The following is a 22,342-nucleotide window of genomic DNA, read 5'->3' as shown; positions in this document are numbered from 1 at the left end:
ACTCAGTAACAAGAAGGAAGGAAAAGTTAGAATTGGATTAACTTACCCAGATAGAGGTTAGTTACACACAACACAATACTTGTATCACTTGTATTAATTACCCACACAGTCACAACTATTGATTTTTCACAACACAGCCACTTGTGACAGTTTAAACAAAATATAGGAAAACACAATATGGATAGGATAGTAAAATTGTAAATGGATAGTTAGTATTTATTTTAGATGAATTATGTCACTGAGTATCCAGAGTGACGCCGGCTAATGCATGACTAAATCAGGGCACAATTTTGGACAAACCTCTGTCTGAGAGCAAAACTGAACTTTGCTCTCTGAGCAGGTTAGACAACCAATGAAAATAAAATCACTGTTGGCCGGCGTTATTCAACAATATTTGGATATTCATAGAAACCTATCAGCTCTGGTTCACGTCAGTAGTATTAAAAAAATAAATAAAATAAAAAGAAAACACTACAATTGGACGGCTCGATTTTAAATAACTACATAAGGTTGCTGGACTCTAGATTAAGTGTATTAATATTATTATTAGATTATATCACTGGCCACACTACTGGTAATAGTGGTCAGTAAATTCCGAAAAAGTTATTGTGAATTATACTTTGTAAATTATTGATGGAATAAAAATTAATATATTATTATTATTATTATTATTATTATCTTCGGCATGTTGTTAATAATCTAAAAAAAATAGGTTAGTGTTGGCTTGTTCTCTCGCCTGTATTTTGTGTTCTAAAATCATTTGTAGAACTCTGGGTTTGTGCTAATGAAGTGAAAGCCTCTATGAAACTTTTAGCAAGTTGATCCCATTGTATGGCTAACCCCTCGTTTGTTTTTTGCTTGTAGTGTTTGAACCAAGTTAGTGCTGTACCTGATAAATGCGCCTGGGAATAAATTAACTTTAGTGTTGTCCTGTCCATCTGTTTGAAGTTTGCCTGCCACTAGGAATTTGTCTAAAAAATCTTGTGGATTTTCGCTCTGGAAAATCCGAAAGTCCCAGCTGATATTAACGGTATGTTTTTCCCCCATGGTTACTGTGTTCGTTCTGTCAGGTAGTGTGAGTGGCTCGTAATGTTGTGCTAAGGTTGGGGGTGCTTGTGTCTTGATGTCCGCCTCAGGGTTATGTACTATGTCGTATAAATTTGTTCTCTGCACAGAGAAAATCCTCGATTGTAGCTAGATCCTTATAGTTTTCCCCTGTTCTCTTCACTTAGGTGAGTTTTTCGTGTAGTTTAAATTATTAAATATGGTTTTAATATTAGGGTGACTTGCGCTTATACGTGTTAAGTTCTTAAGTGCCGCTAGGATAGGTCTGAGGTCTGCTACAGTGTCTGTGTCTCTAGATAGTATTCCATTTTCATTTAATATTTTTATTATGTCACTCTTGGAAGTCCTATATGTGTCTAATGGTATTAAATCTTCATGTAGTATGGTTCCCATTTAATTATACATGTCCATTGACGTACCTCGTTAGTTTACTTGGCGTTACTCTAATTACGGGTTTGAAAATATTTTTGAGTTATTGGAAATTTAATTATCTTTCAGGTAAATGAGTGGTTTGTCACTGAAGTAGGCTATTTTCGTTAAATACTTTGTTATAAATATTATTTAGTTCTAATTTATACCTAGCCTATGAAACTATGTGCTTGCCCATGTGAGGAATTTGAATGCCAATCGAGTTTTAGTTAGCGCCTCCACCATGTAAGGTTTTGTAGTTTTGGTTTAGTTTAAGATTAAGCTTGTGACATACTATGAGCAAGGTTGCTGTGAGAGGATTTAATAATAGGATAGATTGGCAGTACAAATACCCTCAAATGAACCAACACATTTATTTGTGACAACATTTCATTAAATTGATTAAAAAATTTTAATTAACAATTGATTGCGTCAATCGACATATTAAGCACAAACCTTAATACCTTAATACTTTGAAAACATGTTTGATATTAAATTATTCATTACAATTTATTTTAAATTTAATTCATTATAACATTTACTAGTAATTTTGTAGTGTTGCAATAAAAATGGTTCATGGACTAAACATGAGAAACTTTCTTTAAAATAGCTAAACATTTACATGAATTTACATTTTCGAAATTGTGAACATTTAAACAGATATGGAATTGAAAATGATTAATGAACCCTAAAATATACTAAGTTCTTAAAATTACTTACATTTTATTTCACATCACACTTATTGCGCCTAGAGATATTTTTTTCCGCAACACAAACACTCCCGAACTTCACTTTTTCGAATTCCCGGGCCTCCACTTCCACCTCTCCTCCTTGTTCTTCAGTTTTGATGTTCTTCTCTCCCGCCAGCTCATTGACCACAGCCTCTGCCAAATCTCCTCCATCCAGAATTGGTGAGTAACAATTTTTCATATCAGCATGGCTGTCCCTTACATTGTCGCACGGTTTTTACAAATAAGCATTTCCTGTTTGTTCACCATCGGCGTCTGGGCGGATGTGCGTATCTACTTACATCCGGAGGATGTTTGTCTCGAAGTGTAATACAAGAGACTTCCTTTCCAGCAAAGTCCAGTTATTAGTGTTACTAATAATTACATATGTCTTACACTACCATCGCGTAGTAGGCTGTTTTGGCTAATTCCGGGCCTCCCATCCACATCATTCTTTTAACTACAAATATCCCAGATGAGAGTTTCTTGGTCAATGCATTAATATGATCTCCCCAGGAAAGGTCAGCATCAATTGTAAGCCCCAGAAGTTTTGTCTTTTGTTCTGTTGAAATATTGGGAATATCTGGTATTTGTTCATGTCTTCTGCTAAAATTGATATGCGTGGTTTTGGATGGATTGATAGCTAAGTCATTTTGAAGACAGTATTGGAGTGCTTTGTCTGTAGATGATAAAATGCTATTTACTAATTCATGTGATGTGTCATTTGCAAATAGAAGAGTTGTATCGTCTGCATACATTATAGTCTCTACATTGTTATCATTGATAAAAACAGAAAAGTTGTTGGTGAAAAGAATAAATAAAAAGGGGCCCAGTACTGAGCCTTGAGGCACTCCTCTTCTCACTGGCAGTGGCTTTGATCTGTATACACATTTTTTTCCATTCAGATTTTGTTGAATTTCAGTAATTTGTGTACGATCTTTCAGGTAGCTGGCCACCCAATCTTCAGCCTGATTAATATATTCTGCTGTTGTGCTTCGTTTGAGATTTCGGAGTTTAAGGTCGTAGGTTTTCTTTTTTTCAGTCATTGCTATTTTGTCATCATTATTTCCAGTTAGTTCATATCTGTGTAAGGCAGTTAGAAAGTCTTCTTTTAGAATTTTTACTTCTTCATTGTATTGTACATTAAGCTTCCTACTTGGTTTTGCTTGTACTTTCTTCTTAGGACATACATGGTATAGTGTTTGTCTTACTGTTGTTAAAAATAAGTTATAGCTCTCTTCAACGTCTGGTGCAGCATGCACGCTCTCCCAATTTTCTGGAAAGAATTCGTCTTCAAGTATGTCAAGATTTTTCTTTGAAAATATTCTCCTCACAGTAGCTTCTTTCTTAGAGGACAAATTTGTTTGCATGTTGATGGTGCAAATCTGGCCAGTGTGATCTGATATCCCAGTCTGTACTACTGTAAAGTTCAACATATCTTCTGATATGTTTGTGAAAATACAATCAATAGACGTTCTGGAGTGATAAGTAGTGCTTGTCTCTGGGAGAGATAACCGCTTGATACCAAAAATTGATAGTTCATCCTTAAAGAAAGTGTTGTCTGTATTTACAGTTAATCTGTCTATATTGACATCTCCCATTAAGATTTGGAGTTTAGCTTCAGCTTTATATGTAGTAAGTACATCAGCTAATATGTCAACAGCTAATTTGACTTGTCCTCCTGGAGGACGATAAACACCAAGTACATAGAGTGTTTTATTCTGGATATTAATTTTTGCTAATGCAGTTTCACATACCAGTTCCACGTTCCTATTAGATATGTCAATTGCTTCTGTTTTTAGGTTACCTTTTTCCTGTACATAGATTGCAACTCCTCCCATTTTATGATATTTCCTACTGTAAGATGTTACTAATTCATATCCACTAATCTTGGTGAGTAATAGCTTTTCTGTGCTTAATCCATGTTCAGAAAGTATCAGTATTGTTGGTTTTAAATTATTCATTAGATGGTTTATTCTCTCTACTTTTTTTTATAGTCCTTGGACATTTTGATGAAATATAGTTATGGGAGCTATTCCATCTTATGTAGGACAGAATTCCAAAATATTTTGATTTTGTGTTTTTTTGTAGCCTGTTTGTGCCTTGTCTTTCTTGGACGTCGAAATTCTAAAAAAGGAGCTTTTTCAGTATGGTAATACTGATCTGAAGAGGTGTTGTTCGTGAGTTTTGTCTCATGTCCATTTTCCTGGGTTTCTTGGTGGTCTTCACCTACTGTAATGGGTGGCAGCAAGGTATGGTGTGTCATGGTTGAGTTCTCTTGAGTAATCGGCAAGGGTGTGTTATTACCTTTCTCCTTATTTTCCAGAGTAGAGGCACTGTGAGTCTGAAGTGTAAGAGATTGACTTAGAGGGATGTGTTCATCTGCTTGCATGTGTGGTACTATGTGTGATTCAGCCCTAAGATGTTTTGCTAGATCATTGTCCGAATAACTGTTCATTTGCTTCACCCATTTGCTTAGTGTGTCATTTGCCACTGGTGAGAAATATTTGAAGGTTTTTCTGTGTCTTGTAATTGCCACAATGCAGTGTGGTTTAGAGTTGTAGAGCTCCTCTTCTGGGATCTTTGATGTTTGTACAACCGCAATGTGGTCAGTTTGTTTTCCTTGATACTCGTGGATAGATGACACATCATACCCTAATTTTTGTAGCTCCAGTTTTTCAGATTATTTAAACAGTAGTACTTTGTGTTCATGTTTGTCAATGTTGAGTTTTTTGATGTGGTCCAGTTGAAAAGTTTGTGTTTCCTTCTTTATGGAGCTGCATGTTGTCATTCCTTGTGGGTAGAAATGAGACATTAGAGCTGCCACACTGTTTGTGCACCTGTATGAATGGTTTAGGATTTTATCAACATTTGTCAGCTTCATGATGTTGTAGTAGGTTGTCATGTGTTGTTCTATTTTATATGTGGTATCTGGTTAATGTCACCAATGAGAAGGGCTTCCTGAGCATTTGCTAATGCGCATGCATAGAGTATTTCAACAGCGTGCATCATCAGGTCTTCGTAAAAAATCACTCTTTTGTAGGTGCCTCCCGATTCCATATATTTTGTCTTGTTTATCAGGAATGAGTGGACTGTCCTGCATGCATCCTTTGTGTCATCACGGTTTGGTTGTTTCTGGCTTAGTCTCTCTCGAAAATCTTTTGCCCCTTCTTTCGTTGGGAAAAGCACTAGGTCTCCATCTTTATAGTTATTGATGATAAAAGTGGTTTTACCACACCCTGGTACTCCCTGGACCAATTTGATTTTGATGTTAGAGGGATCTTTAATTTGGAGGCATTTTACATGTGTTAATCAAACCTAAGCTTTGTTATAGAGGAAATGAGTAAAAAGTCCATTGGTACGCATTAGGTTAAGACATAAATCAGATAAGCATTTTCATTTAAAATTATGGCTTAATGTTCTTTTTTATTTATAACAACAGCTTTAGAAAATTAAGCGTCAGAAATTATAGAGTTAAAAATAATGTTTTAAATCCTCAGAGATTGATAATATTAAGATACTTGCCATGCATAACCCTGAATTATATCTGAAATTTCAATTCATCTTTTTGTAACAATTTAATTTAAGCTTTTATTCTAAATCTTTAGTAAACAATTTAAAAGCGAGCTTAAAAAAGTTTTTAAATCAATAAAAAAATAAAATACAATATACAATCTGTGTCTAATCAGCTTATTTAAAGTTTTTTTAATGCTTAAAAAGTTCATGAAAAATTTCTTATTGTTAAGAACATAAACTGTAACAGATCAGTATTAAGCGATTCAAATTTTTAAATATTTATGGAAAATCAGTAGGCCAATACTGGCGGATACAAGACTAAATCAACTCTAGTAAAATAATAGCCTTGGCCTTGACTGTGACGGCCAATCACATGTGAAGGTTAAAATAATTTATAGAAAAAAGGTAAATCAACTTCATATTAGAATAAATTTAAATGATTTAATTATAAAAATTATGAAAAAATCATGTTTTATAAACAGTACTAGCAAAATATTAAATTCAAGTGTAGTAGTTTGGGTCTAAGATTAAAAGTAAGGACATCCATTCTCATTGATCCCATTCCTCTTGCTATCTCTTTCTTCTCTTGACTTTTATATGAGAACGAGAAGGAGCAGTTGTGCTACTGAGACAATACAGAAGCAATTTAATATGTTTTATAAATTGTTCGTCAATGATTTGGAAGTGATGTAGTACACGGTCAATCTAATACAGAATAGACATTGTTTAGTGATGAGTAGTGATTCGGAGAAATAGTAAACACGAAAAAAACGGGTGAACTCTGAAATCATCATGAATAAATGCAAATTCATATTAAACTGAAATGTGTTTTAAATACTCCTAAAGTGTATGTCGGTGGTGAGAATAGTAGATTACTAACGACGAGGGGCAGGTATTGCATATACGATCCTGAACAAATGGTACAACCATTGAGGGCCTAACACTATACACGAACATTCTACATTGACTCAAATTTGATCAACAGCCAAGGCCATATGCAACATAGGACACAATGTTTAAATTTGAACTTCATATGCAACACTATTTAAGCTTCTACTGATGGCACCACCAACACTGGGCTAGGCCTATATTCATTTACCCACATTTCTGAACTTATACAATTGGCGCAAACAATGTGAAGGGAAATACTTTTCATATTCAACTAACATACCTGGTCTTCAACATACATCACCAATGTGTGCATTTTTGAGCTTTGACAAAACAGTGTACATTTTTTAATGAAAATTAGTAAGGTTTTAACAAAGAGAAATCTACAGAGGTTGTTTACATGGCTTACTTTAATGGGTGAATTTCATGGATTTGAAGAATGCCTTAGACCTCGTTAAATCACAATATTCTATGCTTGATTATGATGGAGGAAGTAATCGTGAAAGAGGTTACACTCTTTACTTGGTAATAATGAGTGTGTGTTGGTAAGAGTCTCAGTGCATCCCTTTCGATAACAGCAGGTGTACCACAGGGTTCTGTTACCTCTGCAGCCACATTTGAATTTTTATTATATTTGATTTATTTAAAACTAATAAAATAAAAGTTCGTAAAAGTGTATTAGGAAGTGACTGATCATTTAGAAAACTTTTTTAATGTCTACAAATATAAACAACTGTACTAGGCTGTTAGTTTTAAAGATTGATACTTGGCTGAGGTAATTGTTATTAATCATTATTACATTCTGTTTCTTTAAATCACAATATATGATCAAATTTCCTTGTGTAAATTGAGTTTTAAGTGGGAAAACAGTTAATTAGGATGAATAGTGGTGGTACTCCAGTGACTTAATAATAGATCCAGTAACTAAATACAATAATCATGATAATTGAGAAATCACCACTCTTGGGTACATGGAGTCCACAGTGTTGTGTAGAACAGATAATAAATTTATCATCATAAAGTTTGTATTTGTAAAATAATCAACTGATTTTTGGTGGGATCATGAAGGTCTTATTACAGGTACTACTTGAGAACTAATATGAATAAATAATTGGATTTATTATAGATACTTACAATACGATTATCAATAGGAGGAGGAGGTAGCTGCTTTTTGGTTGGATCATCTGCGATTTTCAGTATCTTTTTCAGTTCATTTGAAGGATCCTAAACAAATAAAAAAATTAATTTGTACTCAACAATAATTGAAGAATGTTATGTAATAAAGTTGTACGATTTCATAAACCAATCATTTGCATAAGCAGAATGATCAAATAATACAGAGTTTTTACCCATGATAATATTTTCTGACATCCAATAATTCCTGATATTAAGTTCATATATGTTTGAAAAAAACCCTTGTTTCTCTATGACTATACAATTATAAATGTAATGATAATGAACATGAATACATACAGACACATTCTGAGTAGATCCCCTTCCCACTCCTCCTCTGGTGTTACCAGCTTTCTGTAACATCAAAAACATCAGAACATTATTTGAAAAACTCACGTATGAAATATTACTCAGTTTTAAACCTTCATCTCTTACATTTAGGTTAACTACAATACTATTGTTGTTTCTTATAAAACACAATGCTTGTAAAACGAATATCCTTCTTATCATTATAATTTGGTCTTTTCGTACATCACACGGATTTATTAGACACCCGTAATTTAGATGTCATAACCTATTATGGCCATCTAATACATACATTTATGGAAACTTACATGTCCTATTACCTTTTTTCACATTAGTAAAATTTATTTCATCATCAACTTACTAGCTTAGCAAATTTTATTAATTAATATGAGCTCAATCAAAAGTTCGATATTGTATGACATTTTATATGTATAATACAATAATCTAAGGAAAAGATTAAAAGTTAGTAAAAAATGTACAATTTTAGTGCTTTATAAGTAAAATAAGAAATTTTCTCTAACCAATCATTCCAGATGTGATTTTACTAGACATTTTCTCTATATACACCGCTCAAATTTTCATCAATTTATTACTAGACCAAAAAAAGTCATACTTCACTCTTAATAAAGAGATTGATTATACATTTTAATTATAATTTTTGTTTTATTTTGATTGGTACTAAGATGTTTATAATTTAGAATACTGTCATTAGCTAATACATTATGTTATATTTAAAAGTTCTTTTATTTATAGACTTAAAGAGATTTCACACACAATGTTTTAACAAAATTCACATAAAATATTTAATTTAGTATTATACAAATTTTAACCTTTGAAGAGCAGCGTATAGATATGTTTGTACCATTGGAATTGTGCTAAATACAACATACAGGAATATTCTCTCTTATTTTGGTTTATTATGTACATTATAACTCACAAAAATGCTGCAAATGTATAAGAATGCATAAATGAATTGATTTATGAACGCAAATTGGATTGTGTGAGGCCTGAAAATCAATCAAATCCATTACTATTCTTTTACTGATACTTCATCTTACAATGTGAGGCACGGCATGCAATATACGTGGTGCATCTACATGTAAAACTGGTAGAGCTTTTTTAAAAAAAATTAATATTTCATCTTCCAAGAAATAGAAAATAAATTTAACTTTGGCTGAAACAAAATGTTTTTAAATCTCTAAATGAACAATAATTGAACCCAGACCCAATTTTCTTCAGCGCTTTATGGGTTAAATGATATAATTCAAAACTACTTCACATTTTTATCACTTATAATAATTTGTAACATAATTAGAAATTAAATTTCACATAAAAACATTTCTCTTTTACTAAGTCTTTGAAAATTACAGGAAAATTTACATCACTCTATCTTTAATAATTTAAAATAATATTTATTTATAGTAATTAAAACATTAAGATACTTGATCTAATGATTAGCAACATCATGTTTATTACTTAAATCATAATAATGATAGATAACAGATTTGTATCAAAATTAAAAATTACATTTTATAACCTTTTTTTATTTCTTTTACTTTCAACTGTACATTTGGAATAATGATTATTATTTTCTTTTTAAAGATGAATAATAGATTAGTTTTACCTTTTAGTTGTATATAAATACAAATAGTTTTAAAAATCTGCAAAATTATCTGAAATACTACAAAATTGTTCTTTCTTTATAGCATTTTACACTAACACTATTCCTGTTTCTACCATTTACTTGTATTATAATAGGCCTAAACTATTATTTCAAATGTCTTTTTTTATTCAAGATCATGGTTACACCCTACTAAATCATAGACCCACAAAGAGTGATTATTTTTGCTTTCGGTACTTTCTAATGTAAAGAGCCAGATTGAAAGCTTTGATTACAACATGAAGCTAATGAGTTTACAAAAATCTAATCATCTGTTCAGACATCTGGGGTAAAATAATCAAGAAAGGAAATAGTATTTCCTAACAATATGCAGTTTTAGCGATGTGTTGAGAAACAAACAAAATTTGACATTGGACTGACTGGCATGATCACCCAACAAGTTCAAAATCTTGGATTTTTTACCTCTGTTCCAATCCTAAAAGTATATACAAAATGTACAATTACCTGAGCTTTTGCTGAGTAGAATATTTGTTAATATCTTACTGACAAGTACTAAATGTGCACAATATAAAAACAAAGGGTGTAGATATGTGTAATTTTAGGGACTTTTTTGGACTCAACCCTTAGCGCTCAGTTAGTCACTCATGTGATTGAAGTTTGAGCTGGAAGACAAGTACAGTTGGCCATGGCACCTCTATTTGTCAGATCAGAGAATAATAATCATGTACGACCCGGCCTGTCAGCTTGGCGGGCCACACTAAGTGGCTTGCTGTATATTGTTGTTTCAAAACTTGTTATGTTTATAATCCTTGTGGCTGGAAAATGCTTCAATTTCATGGCCAAACAAGGAACTATATTTATATTTTATTTTGTTTGTCTCTGAGGGACAAAGATGATTCTTCTAGTTTTAATCACAATATTTTGAAGTACACATATAAAGCATTTCCAATAATTCTTTACACCATAATTGTTACATTGTTGTACAAATGTAATAATTTTGTACAGTGACTTTTATTATTATTATTATTATGTCTACTTTGATACTAAAACTTTTTATTTTCTTGATTTTAAATGGTTAAGAACTGGTATTAGTAAACTAGAATAATGAATAAATATATTTTACATTCAAAAAGCTTTTAGTTTATTATGACATAATGTAGCAGACAGCAAACAACCCATAAAAACAATACTTTAAAAATTTACATTTAAGTGTTGAAACCATTTCTTAAATGTACACATCTTAGCTCTTTAACACATTCAGTGCGGGTGACGAGCATGCTCGTCATGCAAAAATGGCACACCGGGCGGTGGACGAGCGAGCTCGGCATACGGCAGCTGCTTTCATATTGCCTCAGTGTGAGCTGAGCAGTTGCCCGGGAAGGCTGTAACACTCATAGCGAGGTGTGTCTGTTTCGGTTAGTCAGTTGGTTCGATTCGTCGCCGGTTCACCATTTTCGTTTGTTATGTATGCTTTGCGATATTGTGTAAGTGGATTATAGTGTTTGTTGACTGTGTAAGTGTATGTACTCTTAATGGAGGAAGACAATAATGTTATTGACGATAATTTTTCATCTGATGAAGACAATGAGTCGCAATGAAATGCACTTTCTCCAGGTTGTTGTAGTAAATTCTTTTTACCTGTACAACATGTACAACTCAGATAGACTGTCCCTGTATGACTTCCGAGTTCGTGTTCTTGAAGACCTGCTCCCTCCAAAGAAAGTCCCAATGCTCATCACACCGACGAGCAACACCATGCATTGTCTCTCCAAACTAACGAAGCGCAAAGGAAACGGCAAGTCAGTTACCCGGAGGTGCCACGTTTGCTACCAAGAAGGCAAGCGTAAGGAAACAGTGTACTATTGTGCAGTGTGCAGGTCTGTGTGAACTCAGTTGCTTTGATAAGTATCACGAGGACAAATAAGTAGTTTTTAGTCTTTGGCGGTGGGTGGGGATGTATATAGTTTTTTCTAATTTTTACTTGGGAGGGGGTGAGTGTTAACTATTTTTGATGTTGTATATTTTTCAAACGTGTAATTTATGTACTATCTACGTGTCATTCATGTACTATATACGTGTAATTCGCGAGTGTTTGTGCCGAAACCTAGTGCACTGCGAGCACATATAACATGGGGACCGGCACCCGGTGCGGATGACAAGCAGACTCGGCACGGACATGACGTCACCCGTTCCGGCCAACGAAGCTTCTGGGATACCTTGGACAACCCTTTCCAGCTATCCTGACTCCGTTTTGGGTAAGTAAAAAACAAACAAAAATTCTCGCATTTTCTGTCGCTGGTAATTTTGTCATCCGCAGTGAATGTGTTAAGATGAAAAAAGCATAATATTACAGTTAGTAAACACTGAGAGTGTTCCAAATTTGGAATTGCCCCAGTAATTACAGGGTTAGAGCTCAGATACTGCCATTTAATCCGAGCCAGAGTGACGGACACAACTACACAATCATCGAGTACAAGCTCGGAATGTAGCGAGCCATTAAGCCAGACCTGTTGAGTTTGAGACTTCTGTTAGTCACATGTAGTGGACTACCAAGCCCTAAGGTTAATCGCATAAGCTTTTCTGGATGGTATGTCACTTTTTTTTAGAAATACTGAGAGACCGACAAAATTGGTCTTTGGTAAAGAAGTAAACAAAGATACTTGAAAACGAAAACTCAAAATAGCACAGGAAAAATAAGAAAGCCTGACGAACCAACATAGGAGAGGGAGAGGGAGAGGGAGAGTGATCTCGGAGTGGAGTGACGACTTACCTGGAGCTGCTTGAACATGGCAAAGTATTCGTTGGAGAGCTGTTGAGGTGCGGAGTGTTGGCACGGCTAGACCCACACACATGCTCATGTTAGTCACATCACCACAGTATAGAGCACTAGAGTTATCTGATTAGGAATTAGAAGGGAGCAGAGCATAGGTGGGTAAGGAAAAACCACACAGGTCTTACAAGTTTACATCATGTTCCTATTGTTATCATTTAGAAATTGACTACAATCAAGATCAATATCAATTTGTACAATAAGTAGTTTTTATTTGCAACGAATAATTGTGCAATATCAACTACAACTTTAAGACATACTTCCATTTTGGACTTTAACAAAATTTTAGTTTCTTTCAGAATAATATAGGTATCACGACTCCTAGAAACTTTACACCATTTCTTGCCAGCCTCAAAGTATACACATTATTGTTTGTCATATCTAAAACTGTTATCAGTTCTGGGTGGTTGGTAGACGAATGCAGACCTATTGTGACCTGTATATTGTAGTTCAGTTTCAATAATTAGTTTTGTTTAATAATTAGTGTTTGTTCAATAATTGTGTTTTGTTTATATTCTTGACTTATGCATGTCACAATGCTCTGGTACGATTTGTTTATTATAACCTATACTGTAGTTATGTGTTAGATTAGTTATTCACCTCAGGAAGAGATCAGATTTCAGATCTCAAAACGTAGTTTGTATAACTGAACTTATAAATATATTATAATATATAATAGTTTATGCAATATGTATTATAACAATATACTACAACATACTCAGAGTAAGGTGCCAACCCTATAATGCCATTTTCATGGTAATATTGTATTTACTGGCACTGGTAAGATTCTATATCACCAGTTTCAAGGTGGTATTGTGATTCCTAGCTTTTCAGCAATCCTATCTCAGAAGCCTAAAAGAGCAATTGGAATAAAACTACAATGACAAAACTACTACTAACCATTAAGACAGCATTATAAATATGCCAAATGTGACGTCGACCCTACTAATCCTGTCTTAAGACAACACTTGAAATGTAAGAGTGTACTGAACCATGTCTTGTCACCTTCAATATTGAATTACAGATTAAATACACACGACTGTATCCAGTGAGACCCAGACTGGGTTTAACTGCCTGCGTTAACAATACTAGATTTTGTAATATTAATATTGTTTTTCACATACGACTGGAACTCGTGATGTTCTCCCAACACTGCAGTTTTCACATCCTGTATCATAACCGAGTGTCGTGGATCAGGGCTGGTAGAGCGGAGAAGCTGGAAGGATTAAAATCTTTCTACAAACATCAGAGGCCGATACCCTGAAGAAGAGCATGATAACTTCTCATACAGATAAGACTCGCCCAGAAGGGAAAGTGAAATTCAGAATGTTAACTAGGGGGAGATCACTATTGAGTATGTGACTGTTGTAACCGAATCTCACATACGAATTATACAACCTTCTTTCATCAACTTGAAGTGAAGGTGACAATAGGTGTTACTTGTCACATTCTTATATTTCTCCAGTGATAGTACAATAGGCCTTAACGGCTGGAGCTCATGGTGAATAATGATACACCAAATCCTTAACCAACAATGACCATACATCATCAGCACAAAAAATGAAACCACCTATGTGATCCATAGTAGTGACCATGGAAAAACATGTAAGTGGACATAGATCGAGAAACAGACAGAACTGATCAGATGAACTTATTGAAACACAAAACTCTTTTCCTACAATATATAAGAGATCAAGTGAAAGAAATAGACACATATGGAACAATCCTACATTTCTATCATTCCAAAATGCTTCAAACAGAACTAACTAGAACAATATTTTTTTTTACTGATAACCAACTGGCATTGAGTCATTGTGGCAAAAGTCGTGCCCATAAAACAAATACAAATGGACAGAGTTAGATATTAAACTCATGAATGATTAGAATTTTCTTAAAAATCTAATATGTTTAATTCATTAAATTGTTTTACACTTCACTATCAATTTTAAGCCGTTTTATCAAAATTCTAAAAACATTCACTACTTCAATCGTACAAACTCACATTGTTTGGCATATACTGCCGGTTATTTCGGCTGAACTGGTCAATTACCCTCTCCTGTCTCCATGACTTCTGGTCCACCCCAGACTGTTGTGACGAATTTACTGTAACATCTGAAAACAAACCAGATCACTTTATAAGAATAAAAAAACAATAAAGTACAAATTATTGTATTTAAAATGTGTGTATGTATGTGTCAAATCTTTAGCTAATATGTTATTTTTTATTATAACAAATTAATTTGGTTGTAATTTAAAGAAAATATTCAAAACATCAAAGAAAAAAGTTATAGCTAACCTGACATTTTTTTTCTTTTTGGGCAAATTGCCTATTAAATGGCCGTGAAAAAATGGTGCGAAGCTATACATTGTGTTTGGTCTTCACTGGGTTAAGAGAATTAAAAAGTTTTAGAAGGACATACAATAAGTAGTATCCCCTCCATCCCCTTAACCGGTCTGAGACCATGGAACGTATTACAATTTTGACCAACAAGAAAGTCGGTTACATTTAAGAAAAAAAATCTCATGCAAGTGCATGGAATGCATCATCTATCCCCATTCCTCAGAATCCAGTATCTTGGCACCAAACTGCCAGACATTCAATCAAACAAATATCACATATCTCAAACGAGAAAACTATGAAAGGGGTTTTATTTTGGCATAGACATTCAACCAAAGGAATATAACATTTGTTAAACTAAAAACCAATGACAGGGGTTTTATTTTGACATAGACATTCAACCAAAGGAATATCACATTTGTAAAGTAAAATTCTATGAAAGGGGTATATTTTGGCATAGACATTCAACCAAAGGAATATCACATTTGTCAAACGAGAAACTTATAAGCGTACAAAACTTCAGCATTAGCGAATGAACCTGACCTGCTGCACACTGAAAGCAAGGAATAAACCTAAAAAAACTCACTAGAACACTGATAAGTGTTGATAAACTAATTTTTACCCTTACTTTTGACTCCGATTTTGAAAATTAGACATAATTAAATAGATTTTAAATTCATAGCAGTTTTCATTACTCTCTACATAGTAAAACAAATTACACTTTATCTGATCCTAAAAAGATTTAAATATTTTATATTTATAAAGGGACATTGTGGAGTTATACATAACAAGTTTTTTTTTTTCAGGGAGAGGCAGGAAAAATGCAATTACGCACATAGGTATCACATTTGTCAAACGAGAAACTTATAAGCGTACAAAACTTCAGCATTAGCGAATGAACCTGACCTGCTGCACACTGAAAGCAAGGAATAAACCTAAAAAAAACTCACTAGAACACTGATAAGTGTTGATAAACTAATTTTTACCCTTACTTTTGACTCCGATTTTGAAAATTAGACATCATTAAATAGATTTTCAATTCATAGCAGTTTTCATTACTCTCTACATAGTAAAACAAATTACACTTTATCTGATCCTAAAAAGATTTAAATATTTTATATTTATAAAGGGACATTGTGGAGTTATACATAACAAGTTTTTTTTTTCAGGGAGAGGCAGGAAAAATGCAATTACGCACGTAGGTGGCCAGCCTGTAGTGTGGGACTCCCCTAAAAACGGGTTTACCCACTAAACAACCTCCTCTACTCTTTAGGATTCTAACCTGGGATTGTTTATCACATTACTTCAGGTTAGGCCTAAATTTGGCTTAAGCCCGTGGGGCTCGCTCCTTATCCAGCCGCTCGGTCAAGGGATCTGGCCCACTTCGCGGTCCAGATCGGGTTTCTTTTCCAGGAGGATGCCCCGGACGAACTGTAACAAACAATCCCAGTTCCCCTCATCCTCCATAATCTTTTCGCAGACCGTATCCACCGAAAAAACACAGAGTTTACTTGTGGCCTCCAGGCGGGGCCTTTCCCAACGCAGACAGCGGAAGAAGGTGTGTTCCGCGTTGTCGCGCAGTCCATCGTTCTCGGGTTTCGTGCTCCCAGCTGTGTTGCCACTGCTGGAAGGTTCGGGCACGCTCTTCGGATCTTGCTGCGTCCTTGCCGATCTCGCCTTGTCTCTGATAAATCACCTTCCTCTCCCCTGCCAAGAGCTTGACAGGGATGACTCCGGAAACCACCAGAACGGCAGGCTCGGATACTGTCCGATAGCTTGACGCTGAACCCGGGCGAGTCGCAACCTATCAAATTCCTTGGTAAGAGCGTCTGCCCACACCTCTGCCCCATAAAGGAGCACGGATTGGACTGCGGACATCAATAACCGTCTTTTGCTGGACCGAGGACCCCGACATTGGCTATCAGCTTACTAAGATAAGAGACCACCTTAGCAGCCTTGTCCGCCGAACGCAAGATCTGGTCTCTCCAGCTTAACTTGTTGTCCACCATGACTCCGAGGTACTTGGCGGCACGCGTTGACTGGACCACTTCCCTTCCCACTCGCAGCGGGATGACGGTGTTAATTCTCTTCTTTGTGAGAATCACGATCTCCGTCTTGCTCAGAGCAAACGAAAGACCGTGATCGGACATCCAGGCGTTGACCACTTGCATGACCTGGTTCAACTTTAGCTGGGCCAGCTCAACGTTACGTGCGGCGATGAGAGCCGCAACGTCATCGGCGTACCCAACTAAGACGGTTTCCTCTGGCATCTCGGATCTCAGGAGGCTGTCATAAGCGATATTACAGAGATCCGGGCCGAGTATTGAACCCTGCGCGGCACCAGAGGTGACTTCCACCGTCCGCGCTCCGTCTCGAGTTCGTATATCAGACGCCTAGAACGGAGGTAGTCCTTGATGAGCCGCAACAGATACGTTGGAATGTGGAAGGTGTCACGAAGTGCATCCAACATATCGACTCATCTCGTCGAGTTGAAGGCATTCTTGACATCAAGCGTAACAAGAAGCACTACTCTGCGGGAGAAATGGTTGTGGCTCTCAGCTCTCTCAACTGCTTTCTGTACTTCCGTGATCGCGTTGATTGTTGATCGCCCCCTTCTGAAGCCGTACTGACGAGGGCAAAGGTCCCCGACAGATACCACGGCAGAAATCAGGCGGGAACGAATCGACTTTTCAAAAAGTTTTCCAGCCGTGTCCAGCATGCAGAGAGCTCTGTAGTACGATGGCAGCTCAGGATCACCTTTTCCCTTGCTAATAAGCACCAGCCTGGCGGTTTTCCAGGGAGATGGAAACACTCCTTCAATCCTACGATTTCTAAAGGTAGTCTGACAGCACTTCTCTTTCAGAATGTATGCTTTAATAATCTATGTTGTAAAAAACAAGATTGTTACTAAGAAAGATTAAGGAATATTAGAGAAAGTGAGAAAATACATACCCATATCTTGCTGAAGCTTGCTACGCCAAGAGGCAAATGCTGAGTTATGTCCGTTGTTGTTGGAGCCACTGGCTTCTACCGCGGGATCTGGAATGAAATCATTTTGTTTTATTTACATATTTATTTTCACACAGTGTACAAGGTAAAAAGTGATGATGCACCAACCTGACGGTTCCACGACAGCAGTGGGTTTGCCCTTGATGTTGTTGAAGTTCATCCTGCTGTGGGTTAGGTTGATGAGAGCCTGTCCAGGCAGTCGGTAGCCTCTGTGGGGCGAGCAACGCAGTTTCAGACCTCCTGTGAACTCTTTGTCGAAAAGTATGTCGTACATGTAATTTGGTCCTTGATCCACCTTGTGCTTACCTGGAAACACACATCAGGATTACATCAGCTTTACATGTCAATGAATTGTATGTGTGACGTAGCACTAGATATCGCAGACTACATCTGTGAAGTTTTCTACATTGACGATCCCGTATGTTGCCTCTGTATATGAGTAAAAATACTGTAAAAATATTGATTTTTATTTATATTGTTAACTATTTGAATTTATTTGTTCACATTGAGTAAAACATTTTTTTAAATAAAAAAGTGTATATTATTACTAAATTAGTATTTCTTCTTTAGCAAACCCAGTATAGCCTACTGTAATACAAAAAACCAAAAGCTAATTTTTTTATTTACAACTACTGTGGAAAATACCACCAGTCAAAGGGTTAATCAAAGGCCTCAATTATATTAAGTTATTCAGGTAGCATGTCTCACATGAGGCTTCCCTGTCAGTCTACAGATTAATGAGTTTTAACCTGGACACTACTGTAAAGAGAAATGCAACATATAGGATTCCCAAATCAATTAACTGGAGAGGGTGCAGAGAGTCCCTAGCAGAAGAGGTATTAACCCTTTTAGTGCCAGGGATCTTGCTATGATACGTAAAAAATACGCTTGAGCAACGAGAGTCTCAGAAAGAGACGATTTGTATTTAATTTAAAGTACCTCTATAACTTATCTTATACTGGCTGACATCATATCAAAGGCCAATCAATATGTTAACTGAACTAACCTTTTCAACTGTTATTTCTACTTTGCACCGTTGTTAGATGACATGCACAACTAAAAATACAAGATTTTCTCAGTTAGTTGGGAGTGTCATGCCGAATAGCAGAGCGTTTTTTATGTTATGTGTTTGTCATTTTTATTTATTTCTAGTATTTCTAAGTTAAATTAGTTCTTGAAATGATTTTAAAAAGTGATGAAAGTCACATAAGAAAATTTAGAAGATGTTTGTGCCGGTGATATGTGTGTACATTCGAGTGTCGGCGAAGATAATGTTATAGAGTTTGTTAGAAAATTACCTAAGTAAAATGAGTTGTTGATGTTTTGAGTCTTGTTTTAATAAGTAATGTTTTATTACGCTTGATTTTGAACTGTTTAAAAAAAACTAATAACCTATACATTTGTTACTGACTACAAACTTATTACAAAACAATTATTCGTAAAACAAGAACTCGTGAAACACAAGCTGGTCTGTAATAAACAACTGTAATAAGCAGACACAATGTTACAACACGGCTGGTTTTTCCGTGATACAACCGAGTCATCTTCTCGGTTTATATAAACAGCTTAAAAAGAAGAAAAATATTTTCTGTGAAGATGAAAATAAAGAATGCAATGTCTCCTTTTTTTGTAACAATATAATATCGCTGGAGGCAGTTCAAACTGATGACGCTAGATCGCATGTGTTACGATCTGCACTAAACTGTGACTTTCATGTGAAACCATTTCCTTCTTCATTGGCTGTGACTGTCTCGTAAAACTACGTTGAAGGGTTAAATGTGTCTTAATTGACTAGAAACACCAATAAAATGACATGGGAAAGCTCTTTAGATGATCTAAACTAACGGACAAATATGTATCAAAGTCCCCTACTTAAATATAAAAGGAGAACATGGAGAGATGAATTGGTAAATCACAGCACTTTGTCAAGCTCCTTGAACAGACTGGAGTGTACTGGAAACTGTAATTTACTCAACAGAAGTGCGAAGAGCGTTTAAGGTCAAGTACATGGCTCTGCTCCACAAACAGAATACAATAATCTAACAACGTAAAACTTAAAAACAATTGTGTGGCTGTTAAAATGGGAAATAAAGAACTGGCTCTAGTCACCCTCATATAATTAATTTGATCAGAATTGTTGCTCCTATTTGATTACAAATTATGCCTATGTCTTTGCTACACTCAGATACACTTTCACTGTACAGTACAGAGCAACCATAAGCCATGTTATCCAAATGGCAATTCTCATGGTACAAGCTGTCCTCAAGACATCGACTCTCCGACCCTTGCTCCATAAAAACATTCGATTACATACGTTATTTCGATCATAATAAATTTGTGTCCTTCTCAAAAAAATTTGTTGAATTTGGACAACAAATTTTTCCAAGAAGCAGAGTTCTAGGTATAGGCTACCTACAAGTTAAAATTTACACTACTCTTCAGTTAAAGAAAATTACTGTGATAAATTTAAAGAATTAGCATAGTTATTACTAAAAAATATTAATCTTAAATTATTAATTTACTTGTTTATGTATGATAGCAGATTACCTGTACATTATGTACATGTCAAATAAAATTTACAGGTAGTAAATTTGAAGTATTAAAGTAAGTATTAATAAAAAAGTAGAATTAAACATACTTAAGTACTTATTTGTATTAAAATTACACTCAATTCCCCTGTTTATTTTCTTTTTGTATTATTTTATGTTATATTTATATTACATGTTACTATGTTGATTACCTTGCTTTATTTACTGTAAGAAAGCACCACTGAGAAGAAAAAGTATAAAAATATTTTACACAGTGTAATTAGGTCATAAATACAATAAATTTAAAAAATATTACACTGAGCACTGTACACAAGCTTAGGCCTACAAAACGCATGTCCATAACGGTTCAGTTACTACTCCCACCTGGTGAATACTTTGATTTTGACTTTATTTACAAGTCTGTCTTATCCACAACCATCTGTTATTGTTGTGTAAGCCATGGAGTCTCAGTTAAATAATAGATTCTTTCCTGTCCTACCTTTACCCTGTTCAGACCCATGACTATTTGCAATGTAAAAATACAGTGAATTGGCGGAAAAACTGTATGATATAAATAAAAATACATCATATTTGTATCTATATTTGCATGTGGAAAACTAAAATCTCTTTACTGCCACTACCATAAAAATTATTTCTTGAACACTAACCTAACAAAATCATACTATTTTAATGTTTTAGTATTTAAACGTCAATTCAGTGTGTTAATTAATTTACATATTGTTTCATAACAAATTATAAGTTCCTTTCACACCTACATTTTTATAAACTTTTATAGTGATACAAAAATCACAGACAAATAAAACACACACGGACATGAGATAAGCTACAAAAGGTAGGTTAACATCTATTTAAGCGCCCTTGTGAGTTGGTGCAACCCGCATGACACTAGGCACAATTTTCCCAGTAAATGTAGTAAGTAATGAGTAGGCTATGTCCCATTAGACTTGTACTGCACGGTGGAACGTTGAGCAGACTATAGGATCAATCAATAAACCAAATAACTAATTTGATTTTCACAATGTTGCAGAAAGGATGGAGTGATCCTGGACATCTACTCTAATTGACTGAGTGTTTAGTGTCCTCTAATTGCATTGTTAATGTTATCAATATGTTTGTTCCTTACAATATCTTATAAATCACCAAATGGATCCCAACGTGTACATGCATTACATGCTATTATTGATGCTGTCCAAAAATTAATGAGATGGCTGCCAAAGGGAATTTAGTCTTAAAAGTGATAATGCGAAGTCATGTAGCACGGAGTAAATATATGCTATCTCAAAATACAAGTACGATAGTTGTTTTTCTTAACTAGGTCTAGTCACCTTATTATAAACCTCCCTCCTCCTGTGAATCTTTAGAACTGCTTCATGGAACAGCTCAGCTCAGGGTGATATACTTGGTCCAATTATGTTTCTAATATACATAAACGACCATTAAAACTACTTTTACATTCATCAGTCTTTGCATATGCTGATGATACCGCCTTGATGTGCTCTGCTTTCAAAAAAGAAACACTAAAACTATAGATTAGAGAGTGCGATGTCAGAGTGGCTAATTAAAAATAAACTTTTAATCAATATTTCAAAATCAAAATATCTTGTTTTTTTTTTCAATCAATCCAATGCTAAAAATTATTTAAGAGATGATTTGAACTTAGTTTGCCATTCACATTGCTGTATGTATAAGTGTACCTGTTCCAATATTGAGGTTGTGGATAGTATGAAATGTCTAGGTTTATATGTTGATAAGTATTTGAAATGGGACCACTACATCAACTTTCTATCAAAACGGCTAAGGAAAGTAAATTACTCTTAAATACCATCTTAAGCAGCACCTTAAAGATAAAGTAAAAATGAAAGCATTAACTTAAGTCACTGAAAACGTGCCAGATTGAGAACAGAGTTGCTT

General features: G+C 34.9%; 1 protein-coding gene across 4 annotated transcripts in view; it reads right to left on the bottom strand.

Moving 5' to 3' along the window:
- Positions 1–22,342, bottom strand: part of LOC124360095 (5'-3' exoribonuclease 1) — a 102,978-nt gene that overhangs the window by 23,758 nt on the left and 56,878 nt on the right. For 3 of the 4 annotated variants that reach the window (XM_046813397.1, XM_046813395.1, XM_046813394.1), the window contains exons 23-28: positions 17,991–18,188; positions 17,826–17,912; positions 14,538–14,647; positions 12,476–12,541; positions 8,079–8,132; positions 7,740–7,829 (exon numbers count right to left, since the gene is read on the bottom strand). In XM_046813397.1, coding sequence (XP_046669353.1) covers positions 7,740–7,829; positions 8,079–8,132; positions 12,476–12,541; positions 14,538–14,647; positions 17,826–17,912; positions 17,991–18,188 — 605 coding nt within the window. The remainder of the gene's footprint in view (positions 1–7,739; positions 7,830–8,078; positions 8,133–12,475; positions 12,542–14,537; positions 14,648–17,825; positions 17,913–17,990; positions 18,189–22,342) is intronic. The other variant, XM_046813396.1, reaches the window with a different exon arrangement.

Source organism: Homalodisca vitripennis, chromosome 4 (genome assembly GCF_021130785.1).
Source record: "Homalodisca vitripennis isolate AUS2020 chromosome 4, UT_GWSS_2.1, whole genome shotgun sequence".
NCBI classification, from domain to species: domain Eukaryota; kingdom Metazoa; phylum Arthropoda; class Insecta; order Hemiptera; family Cicadellidae; genus Homalodisca; species Homalodisca vitripennis.
The sequence above is the reverse complement of the archived record's forward strand: the minus strand, read 5'-3'. Positions and strand labels throughout refer to the sequence as shown.